The sequence below is a fragment of the Arachis duranensis genome, chromosome 6 (genome assembly GCF_000817695.3).
Source record: "Arachis duranensis cultivar V14167 chromosome 6, aradu.V14167.gnm2.J7QH, whole genome shotgun sequence".
Taxonomy (NCBI): Eukaryota; Viridiplantae; Streptophyta; class Magnoliopsida; order Fabales; family Fabaceae; genus Arachis; species Arachis duranensis.
In genome coordinates, this window is record NC_029777.3 from 36197700 (window position 1) to 36209698 (window position 11999).

Consider the following 11999-nt stretch of genomic DNA (forward strand, 5'->3'; position numbering starts at 1 on the left):
AGTCTCTTTAATTTCTTAAACTTAACATTTTTAATTTAAAATAAAATAATTTGTTATTATTTCATTTTAAATATTTGCATTCTTAGATTTCATAAAAAATAACAAAAAATTAAATACACATTTAATATATTTTTTTTTCAAAATAAAGTTCAATCTAATCAAATAAAAAAAATCAAGAAAAAAGCCTATCTAATTAAGTACCCACTACATGACCAAAAAAATAAAAAAAAAAACAAAAAGAAGAAATTCTATAACAAAAAAGAACGATTCATGACCAAATCTTAAAACAATGAGTCACCTCCTTTACAAGTAGCTGGTTAATGGTTATTCTCCTCTAAGTCGTGGCTCTCTTTGCAAGTCCAACAAATGTCTTTGCTAAACCTATTTCTTTTCAAACATCATAGTGCCACTTGTCACATAATTCATTAATCTGTATAGATAAATCTGTACGCTATAATCCAAATAATAATAACGTTTTTCTTTTTACGTATGATTTAAATGTTGATGGTAAAAAAATCTATGCATCTTCATATATATATAAGACGACATGGTTTTCTTTATTTGCTTAGGCGGCAAACAATAATTCGCTACTCAACTCTTTTATTTTAGATTAATTATGGTTTTTACCTTTTTATTTCATTACAACTTGAGAAACTATTATTTACTCTATAAAGTAAGTCTAGTTCTTCCTCTACGCTATTTATTTACCTTTTATTTTTATCTCTTTTTTTTCTCTTTTACTTTTTAATATAAATTTTTTATATAGAATATATTAAAATATCTCTAAAAAATAAAAATATTAAAATATATTAATGTTTTTTTAAAAAATTTAAAATATAAAAAAATAATTTCAAAAGAAAAAAGTATAATAATAAAAAGCATAATAATAAAAAATGCGTTGGAGACTAATTCTTAAAGTGATTAATAAACAATTATATTAGGTGTGTATAGAAATTTGATTACTAAATTAATTATTTATATAAAATATATGTTAAATTATAACACATACAAAAAATTAAATAATATATATTCATACATACATAAATAAATTTATTTAGTAACTACTAAAATTTAATGTGCAACTAACAAATTATAATTCAAATAGCATAGTCTCATTATATTCATTTAAAAGTTGTATATTCGAATTTTCTTATGTTTAGTAAAAAAACAAAAAAAAAATAATGTGCACGTGATCTTTTTATTTCAGCAAAACACGCTATATGCATATACACGGTAATGAACAAAGTAACAACGAACTGACAATGTCAATAACTCAATATTCTTGAAGGCATAAATGACATTGTCCCATTTTGTTGATTGGATAACCTATAACGTAGTGTCCTTATAAATAATCAGAAGTCAAAGTGTTTGAATTGTTCCTTGTTGTTGCTTGTGTCTCAATGTACAAAGAAATAGTAGTAGAAGAGCTGAATATACAACCGGCCATTTCAAGAAAGAGGAGAAATGTTCTCTTCTGCATTCTAATTCTTTATACCAACGCTATTTCGTCTGCTCGGTCTTGCTATTACCACTCACATCTTATCAATGTTCTGAAAACCGGTTCGAACCGCCCGGTCGAACCGGTTCAACCGCGAACCGATGAGAATTACGGTTCGGTTAGATGCCAAAACCGCAAAAATTAAAAATCGGAGTTGAACCGCTAAACCGGCCGGTAACCGGTCAGTCGAACCGAACCGGAATCCGGCCGGTTTTCTTATTTTGCCCAGACAATGCCAAAACGCAGCCGTTTAGCATTATGATCTCTAACCAGTAACCCTCCCAACCCTTACCAACCCTAACTCACTCCAGTTCTCCAACGGCGCAGCAGCAGGACACACTCTCTCCCTCGTCCCTCCTATCACCCTCGAGCTAGTCATTCCTCTCAACGCCGGTGAGCTCAGTCCCTCCCTTTCGTTCAGCCACCGGACTGATCTTGACGCCATCGCAAGTTGGAGCTTCGAAGCTCACTCGGTCCCTCACTCCTGCTCGTGTAGCTAATGTCTCAGACTCTCAGTAGTGGAAGCCCAGTCGCCGGGCTCGCCTCCTGCCTCCATCGCGAAGCTCTCTTTCACCGTCGCCGGTGCCATCTCTGTTCCTCTATCGCAAGCTATGTTCCTGCCTCCATCGCCAGCTCTGTTCTATGCTTCATTGCTTCTAGCTTCTAGGTATTTTTTTTAACAACAATTGTTGAATAATTATTGTTGAATAATCTGTGAACTTGTTATGGGTTGAATAATTGTTAATTGATTTGTGAATTACTAGGTTGAATAATAGGTTGAATAATTGTTCTTAATTAATATTGAACTTTGCTGTTTTTCCCCTTCAACCCCCTCTTTTATCTGTTGTATTTTATTTAATTTCTTAATGAATATATGCATGAAAGTGGTGACATGAAAAATCAAATCAGAATGATATCTTCTACTCTATGATCGGTAAATTATGAAACACAGAAACTGTTTGTATTGGTGGTGAAATCCTGGATATGTTGTTTCCTATAATCTTTTATGAGTTGTAGTGCATCATTGCAGTATTAACTTTCACTTCATTTAATAAGAAAAGTCTGTTCTAAAAATCAACGAGCCATTGTTCTGGGAAACAATTGTTCTGTTTTCACCATATGTGAATGCATTCTGCATTAACCATTGTGTGTTGCTGCTGAATAGTTCTTTGAATAATCAAAGTGGTTTTGATAACTAGGAGTGGAAATAATTTAACAGTAGTATGCTTCAAAGTTTGAGAATTTTTCCTGAGTTGTAATTTCTGAAATGCATGTTTGTTTGGTTTATTTTAAAATATCATGTATCTGTGTAATCGTATTTATAAAACAAACATAACTAGGTTATATAATGTTAATTTTGCAAGTCCAACCCTGCTTATATCATGTTATCTGGATGGAAGTCAGATTTAGGGTCATAATCTTGATTTATCATGCGTATATTAAAAAGATAGATTTTTGTGCGATTGCTTTGCACATGTTCTTGAACACACTTTATAATGAAGCTTCTTCTTCTATATGTATGTAAAACTGACTATGCACTAATGGGGAGCAAGTTGGTTGAAATTCGACATGTAATGGTTGAAGAAATCATGAAGACTTGTTGAATATGTTCAAAAAAAGTGCCAATTACATATCTTACAGAAGTTACAATTTATGTACTCTAAAATTATAATTGTGTACTCTCATGCAGAGGTTACAATTGGTCAGAAGTATCTGTAGTTATATTTAGTTATTAGAAGAAAATAACTTCTATTAAGGTTCTATTGTAATTTTTTTAATTATTATAAAACGGTTTTTCGGTTCAATTACGGTCGAATCGGTTGAACCTATAAACCAGTGAACCATATATATTACTTTTATCTTTTATCACTTGTTCAAGATTTTTCTATTTGAAATTGTCACCTTTTTTAAACAAAACTACCACATTTTTTTAATTTAAATTTTGATTTATTATATTTTTATGATTGGTATAAACCTTGGCTTGGATATATTAAGTATAGTGGATGTACACATTGTAATTTTTGAAAACCTTGAAGACGATTATTTATTACTCTTAAATTTTAATATAATTTTGATGGTCACAAAATCTATTATTTAATTTATTTATTTGAATTAAGTTGGATATTCATTAAACATTCTTTTGAGGGAATATAATTTAGAGTAGAAATAATAAGATATTAGTAATTCATTCTCTTATATTTATTAAGTCTAAAAAAACACTCAAAATAGAAGTAACAATGATTACTGTAATAATAAATAAAATGATAATATATATAATTCTGAAAATTTTAGTAGGCATAGATGGTAATACACACCAATATGCCTCATGTGGAAGATGTCCGGGAGATCGGAAAGACAAAAGTTTTATTAACTTTTGATACGGTGGAGCATGCTGATGAGGCGTACACGTTTAAACTGGATACTATGCTACAAATCTTTCATCGAATTAGGCGCTGGGAGGAATGTGGTGGGTCTCGCAGAGTATGGTTGGAGTGCTATGGATTGCCGCTTCATGTATGGTCGTCTGAAACTTTCAAAGCGATAGGAGGCCTATGGGGAGACGTTCTCCACTGTGCTGTTCCAACAGGAGAAAGGGCTTCATTTCGGATGGGAAGGGTTCAAATTGACACATGTGAGTTTGATGAAATTCGAGAGTGGGTACGAATTGCTATTGGGGAGAAGGAGGTTGCAACTTATGTGAAAGAGACAGGATGTGAGGCAGGGGAGACTGGGAATTTGGTGGCACAGGAGCAGGTTTGTAAAGGGGGAGCTGTAGATGGGTATTGTGAACATAACCGGAGAAAGGGGGAGATGCAGTGGGATCCGACGGCGGACTTGATCACCGGAAACGAACAGGGGGGACCAGGACAAGGGTAGCATAGTCAATTCTCAGGTTCTAGTGAATGATATGAACGTTAATTTTTTGAATTTCAAAAAGATTGGAGCAGAAGCAGAATCGGATAGTAGTTCTCGAAATAATGGGAAGGAGGTTGTGGAGAGATTTGGTGGGTGTGAGGAAGGAGACTCTGATAAAATGGTTACACAGGAGTTTAGTACTGGGATAGGGAGAGATTTTGGTTCTAAAGGTTTACTAACTGGGCTTTTGCGCATGGGGAAGCCAATAAAGGCTAAGTATGGGCGCTGTCTAGAAGGATGGGAGCTGGGCCATGATAACTTAAGCCCAATATTACCTAAACAGGGAATGGGGGCATGGGAGTATGAGGATCTGAGTATTGGGTGGGGGAAGCCGGGTGGGCCTATGGTGGGCTGGAAGGAAGCAAACCGGGGTGCCATGACCCGGGATTTGCTGAGTCAGGCAAAGGTTAGGGGAAGTGTGAAGGGTTTGGCTGGGTGTGGCGCGACCAAATTCGGTAATGGGGAGGGGGCCGCCGGACGATCCAGGAGAACGGAACAGAGATGGTCGCCGGCTGGCCTCGAGGACGATGTGACTGCTGGGCAGGGGAACGTTCAGGGGAGGAGCGAAGTTGTGGAGGATAGGAGGGCTGTGCGGGTTCTTCATGATGCGTCTGTGGGCGGCGGTGTGGGGTTGGACTTGGTGACCGCGGAGGGCAACGTCGGACGGGACAGTCCGACTGCGCAGGAACGGTTGGTGGCAGAACTGGATGGAGGCGCTACTGGTGGCTGTCAGGGGTTTGAACAGGGGCCGATTGTGGAGGTGGACATTGCAGGCGCGACTTGCGATGTTCATGAGAACATGGTGCAGGTGCGGGCGGCTCCAGAAGGATTTGTTGATGGAGGGAGGGCTGACCAGGATACACAGATTCACATGGAAGGGTTGGGAGGGCTGGCGACATCCTTGAGGGAGTCTCACGGAGAAGATGAGGACATCCAAGGATTGGTTAAGAATGATGAAACCTGTGAGGAAGGGGCTGGATCTGGAATAGGTAGCGGCGGAATCACTGAGGGAGAGGATAACCGCATCTCCATGGAAGCACAAGCCAAGGAAAATGAGGTTTCCTGGGCACTAGCGGTGGAATCTAGTGCTATGCTGTACGATGAGGAAGTGGATATTAAGAGTATATTGAAAGCTCAAAATGAAAAAATAGAGAAAAAGCGAAAATTGGCAAAACAAAAAGAAAAGGCAAGAAGGAGTCGTCCAAAGAACAAACATAAGGTGAGCAATACTTTGTTTAAATGATTGTAAGCTGCTGGAATATAAGGGGTTTGAGGGGGGACGAGAAGTTGGGCATGGTTAAAATGTTGAAGAAAAAGTATAATCTAAACATGGTAGGCTTGATTGAAACAAAAAGAGAGGATATTTTGAAATATGATGTTGGTAGGATTTGGGGTAACAGTTCTGTAGAGTGGGAGTTTGTGGAATCTATTGGGGCAGCTGGGGGGCTCCTGTTGTTGTGGGATGATAATATGTTTCAGAAAAGGAATTGTTATAAAGGAGAGAGATGGTAGTGCATTGAGGGAGTATTAACAAAGAACAACTTCCAGTGTGCTTACTGTTTGGTTTATGGGGTGCTTGGTAGGGAGGCTAAGCGGGTGGTATGGGGGGAGTTGAGATATATCGCAGGTTTGTGTCAGGTTCCTTTTTGTTTGATGGGGGACTTCAATGAAATTTTGCAAGTTGAAGATCGCAAAGGGTTGCAGAGTTTGCCGGTTTCAGCAGAAGAATTTAAGAGTTGGGTGCAAGACATGCAGTTGGTAGATCTTCCCCTTTCTGAAAGAAAATTCACTTGGTTCAGAGGTCAATCCTGTAGCAGAATTGACAGGGTGCTGGTTAATGTAGAATGGGTGGAGGAGTTCTCTGATATTAGGCTGAAAGGTGGTCCAAGGGGATTATCCGATCACTACCCGTTGATTGTGGAGGATATAAGAGGGAGATGGGGGTCTAGACCATTCAGGAGTTTGGATTCTTGGTTTACCCATGAGGGTTTTCTAAGGACGATTAAAAATGAATGGCGGACATTGGGCGAAGGACCGTTTCTTGGTAAACTGAAGGCTTTGACGCTTCCGTTGAGGCAATGGCATAAGGCAAACTTTAGTAATATGGATAACAGAATCACAAAGTTTGAGGATGAGATCTGGAAGTTGGATGAGAAGGTTAGTGAGGGGGTTTATGATGGTACAACGGAAGCTAGAAGGAAGGCGCTAGTGAGATTTTGTGAAAAATGGTACATTAGAAAAGAAATCCATTGGAAGCAGATGTCTCGGTCTAAACATGCGAGGGACATGGATGGAAATACTCGATACTTCCATAACATTGCATCGGCTAGAAGGCGGAATAACAGGATTGATGCTTTGATGATTCAGAGACGGCTTGTGAGGAATCAGGCAAGAATTAAGCATGCAATAAGGGGATTCTACAAGGAACTGTACCAGCAGGAGTATGTACCAAGGATTGGTGTTTGGGATGGGTTGTTACCGCAAATTGATACAGAGGAGTCAGAAGCCTTAGAGGTGTTACCGTCTGCAGAGGAAATTAAGGAGGCAGTTTGGGATTGTGAATCATCGAAGGCCCCAGGTAGTGATGGTTATAATATAAATTTCATTAAGAAATGTTGGGAAGAGATTGGGCAGGAGTTCACAGTGGCGGTGATGGATTTCTTTCAAAGGGCAACGTTACCATCAGATGTGAATATAACATGGGTGACACTGGCTCCAAAGTTCTTGGGTGCTAAGGAAATTAAGGATTTTAGGCCGATTAGTTTGGTGGGATGTGTGTATAAGGTGATATCGAAGGTGCTGGTGAGAAGAATGAGGTCAGTTATGCCAGGATTGGTGGGTGAGACTCAGACTGCATTTGTGAAAGGTAGAAAAATACATGATGGTGCTCTCATAGCATGTGAGACAGTTCATTGGCTTAAGGCAAGGAGAAGGAAAGCGGCAATTATTAAACTTGATTTTCATAAAGCATATGATAGAGTCAGATGGAGCTTCGTGGATATAGTACTTCAGAAAATGGGATTTGGACAGCGCTGGAGGAATTGGGTGAAGGAGTGTGTCAGCACGGCCACTATGTCTGTGCTGGTGAATGGGTCACCATCCAAGCCGTTCAACATGGAAAGAGGCCTCAGACAAGGGGATCCCCTATCTCCGTTTCTGTTTGTATTGGTGGTCGACGTGTTGAATCGGATGGTGGGAGAAGCGGTCAGGAATGAGCGTATTGAACCGCTGCTAGTAGGAGGTGAGCAGATCGGATTGTCGCACTTACAATTTGCAGATGATACGATTCTGTTTTGCCCCCCGGTGACAGAGACAATAGTCAATTATAGGAGACTGTTGCGGTGTTTTGAGTTGATGTCGGGACTGAGCATTAATTTTGAGAATAGTGCCTGTGGGTTGCTGGGATGTAAGCAAGCGGTTCTACCTGTAAGATATCTCGGAATTTCTTTGGGTGTGAATCCTCGGTTGGTAAAGACTTGGAAACCGATTATTGATAAGGTGGAAGAGAAGCTCAGCCTCTGGAAAGCAAAGGTTCTAACCAAAGCAGGTAAGCTTGTGCTTATTAGATCAGTTTTGAATAGCCTACCTATCTATTACCTCAGTCTATACAAGATGCCAAAGGTAGTTGCGGATAAGCTGATTGCATTGCAAAGGAGATTTATGTGGTGCAAAGGGGATGGTAACGACGGTATTCCGCTAGTTAAGTGGGAGTTGGTTCAGGCACCAAGAAAGGTTGGGGGTTTGGGGGTTGGAGATGTGGTGCTTCGGAACACAGCGCTCTTATTTAAGTGGTGGTGGAGATTTTCTAAAGAGGAGTGTCCCTTACGGAAGAGGATTGTCTGCTCGTGCAACAACCTGAATCCTGATGTAATGCTAGTAAGCCAGCAGCTACCAGATAAAGGAGGGCCCTGGAAGACATATGTAATCTTAATATAAAAGAGCAGAGGATAAAAGACAAAATGCTTACTGGCCTGGCGATGGAGATAGGGAATGGGAGGAGGACCCTGTTTTGGGAAGATAACTGGCTGCAAGGTGGCCCCTTGAAGGGGGGCTTTTCCAAGATTATATTCTGTTTCGAATCAGCAGAGATCGCTGATAGGGGATTGTGGATTTTGGGATGGGCTTGAGTGGATATGAAATTTCCAGTGGTGGAGAGAGTTGTTCCAATGGGAGTTGGAACTGGTCCATCAAATTGATGAGCGGCTAAGGCTGGTGAAGCTGTTAGATGGTAAAGATGACAATTTGGTTTGGAAGTTTGATAGTAAAGGAGTCTTTTCTACCAAGTTTGTTGTGCAGGTTTTACAATCGGAGATGCTGTCGGAAGAGATAACGAGTTAGAGTTACACAAGTTCAGTGTGGAGAGGGATGGTACCGCCGAGAATTGAGCTGTTTGGGTGGTTTGTACTCATTGGTAGAGTGAATACTAAGGAGAGATTGAGTAGACTAGGCGTTATTAGACTCAGTGATACTCTCTGTGTGCTTTGTAAGAAGGAGATAGAGTCGGTGGAGCATTTGTTTCTCCTCTGTGAGTACACATGGCAGGTGTGGTGCAGGTGGTTGAGGTCTTTTGGGGAGGTATGGTCTATGCCTGGGACCATAAGAGAACTATTTGAGAGGTGGACTGGTAGGCATAAGCGGAAACAAGAGCAAAAGAAATGGTTGCCGGGGTTCTTTGCAGTTATTTGGAACGTTTGGATGGAACGTAATGCTAGAATTTTCCAGAATCAAGAAACAGGTGTGGACTTCATAATAAGAAAGACATTGCTGAGCTACAACGAATGGACTAAAAGGGAAGCTGTTGGTGGTTGATGGCGATCCGAAAGCTATAGGGATTTATGTTTTTTACATGATGTTCTTATTGTTTCTTTTGTTGCTCCACATTAGTGTGTTGAGCTTATTTTGATTCAAAAAAAAAAGATTAAAAAAGTATAAATCTTTCTTAGTCATGCTCCGATATAGAAAGAAGTTTCACATGCTTACGGCAACTCAAACCTCACAATTAAATTAAATAATACTATACCTATATTTATATATAATTGTATAATGATTGATTTTAGTATATAATTAATATTTTTAAAATAATAATATAATTTAATTTTGATAAATTTTGTGATATGACATATTTAACATAATTATTCTTGCCCTTCAATTTACAAAACATGCCGGCAATTAAACTCAGAAAGCCCTGTGTAAAAATGAATAACAATAATCTCTTTCTGTCTTAATTTCTCTTGTTTCAAAGAGATTTTTTTTAATTATTTTAAAATTTATATATAGAAAAAATGTACTTACTTTTTCTTTTTATTAAGTTTATGCCAAAATTCTTTCTTTTGAAATTAATAAGAATTGAATATTAAATTTTTAAATTATAAAAATTTAGATATTAAATTATAAAATTGGTTTCTCCTAAAAATTTAAGTTAATAGAAAGCGTGCGTATGTGTAACTATTCAGTTTTGACCAAAACGTTATTTTTGAACTATTTAACCTTTTCAACATATTTATAATCCCTTTAATTTCTTTATAGAGTCGAATAATTAATTGATAAAGCTTGAATACATTGGAAAGTGATATAATAGATTAAATTGAACTATGTCTGGATAAACTCTTGATTAATCGGAGATAATTATTGTGGGATGATGGTTTGTCCCGCCCGCGATGAGGATGGTAGTCTTATCCTGCTCGTGGAATAATGAGATTGAAGTAGCTAAAAATAATAAATGGAATTGTGTTAAGTTAAATCTTTTGATACCGGATGAAATTGTAAATTTGTTTATCTTTTTTTCACATGTTCCTAGTTAAATTATACTCCTTCAAATACCATATATGTATCTTTATTTGTAAGGTGTTCTAGCCCCGCACAACACGCGAGACGATCCGATCCGAGCGGCTGATCCGGCTGGCGTCACACGTCCGAACCGCCTGTGTAAACTCTGACTTGGGCGTCGGAGTGTCATTGTAGGTGGCTCCCCCCTCATACCGCAACAGCTCGAGAGGTTGCGAAACCTCAGTCCTCACTCACCATACCCAGATCGAAGCCGGTCCCCACCATCACACTCAAAAGCACCACCAACTCGTTCGGGACACGAAGTCACGAATATAAGGTGTCGTAAAGCCTCATGTGATAGAGTGTTGTTGCATATATTCAAAATTATTGTTGTGAAATTAAAAGAAATGTGACTTGTATATTTAAAGTTAGTAATCACTATAACTCTCGGTCATCATCAAAATTTTTGAAAGAATAATGCCTCAATGATTGAGTATCTTATTATTGGCATTCTATTTTAAAATTATTCAAATTTTATAAGAAGAAAATAATTAGTTATATAGTAACTAAATCAATAAATGATGGATGATAAGTTGATTAATCGGTTTTAGGCTAATGATTGAAATTTTGAAGAAAAAAAGGTCAAATAATACATACTATTGAAAATTATTAGGAATGACAAGGTACTCTAATTTCTAGCTTGCTTGGCTTCTAAGTGTGTATATGAAGATTAATACAAGCTTCGATAACAATCAAAGCTGCAGAAATAACATACATAATGTGAGATAACTAACTACGGTGTAGGTAAGTTCTAAAAAGTAGAGAAAAGACAAAAAGCGATGAAATGTGATGTATGTTATTATTGTTAGGCAATAACATAATAAAGAAAGTGAGCATGATATGATAGAATATTAGTACTCAATAGTAGTACATGACCCTTTCGTCTGTCTTCTTTTCAGCAAACAAAAAGTTATTATTACAATTAGCAGTAGATGTAGTAATAGTAGTAGTGGCTGTTAGCTCTTTGATTTCTTCTACTATGCCATAATCCTCCACCAATGGATTTTCTCCCCATAATATTCCACCATTATTATTGTTATTGTAGAGATCAACAAAAGTTCCATGGTGATGATGATCATGCTCTATCACATGATTGTTGTTGTTGTTGTTGCTGCAGCTAGCATCAGAAGAACTGCAGCTATTAGTAGTAGCTTCACCCCCAAACACAAACATGCTATGTCCCATCAAATTACTTTCTTGCCCTTGAAAATTGGAATTGGAATTGGAAGTAGAAGAGTTATTTCCACCACTACTCAGAAGGCTTGATGAGTATGAAGAATAGGATGATCCATCAGCAGGACCATGATGGCTGATGAATGATGATGATGTTGGATTATTTTGCAACATGGATAAAAGGGTAACTTGTTCATGATGAGGGGGAGTAGGAGGCTTCCTTTGAAGAATTGAAGAAGATAGTATATTATTATTATTACTATTATCATGGACGGCCATCATCATTTTCTTCTTAAGCTTGGTGTTCCAATAATTCTTGATATCATTGTCAGTTCTCCCTGGTAATTGAGATGCTATTATTGACCACCTATATATACACATGAAAACTCATATCACAAGTCACAATTATAAATGAAATTAGCTAAACTCACGCTCTCTGTTATCTTCACGTGAAGTTAATAGTTAAAAACTGGTAAATGATAATTTAGTTAAAATATTAAGCAATCTAACAATTTTCAATTATCAATTTCATATGAAAATAACGGTATATATTAGAATCTTTGCATTCAAAATAATTGAAATAGTA

At 37.7% G+C, this 11999-nt stretch overlaps 2 protein-coding genes across 2 annotated transcripts; one reads left to right on the forward strand and one right to left on the reverse strand.

Moving 5' to 3' along the window:
* The first annotated feature begins 8779 nt into the window (after positions 1-8779).
* On the forward strand, positions 8780-9223 carry LOC107493575 (uncharacterized). The gene has a single exon (XM_016114652.1). It carries the CDS (start codon positions 8780-8782, stop codon positions 9221-9223), a length of 444 nt encoding a protein of 147 aa, XP_015970138.1.
* Positions 9224-11011: 1788 nt separating this feature from the next.
* LOC107493574 (transcription factor RAX2) lies at positions 11012-11782 on the reverse strand (the record flags this gene model as incomplete). Its single annotated transcript, XM_016114651.2, is given in 1 exon segment — positions 11012-11782. A coding segment is annotated over 1 exon segment (684 nt), but the record flags the coding sequence as incomplete, so codon positions are not given.
* Between the last annotated feature and the right edge of the window lie 217 nt (positions 11783-11999).

Coding starts and splice junctions, on each gene's coding strand:
- LOC107493575 (XM_016114652.1), top strand. CDS start 8,780: ATGGTACCGCCGAGAATTGAGCTGTTTGGGTGGTTTGTACTCATTGGT.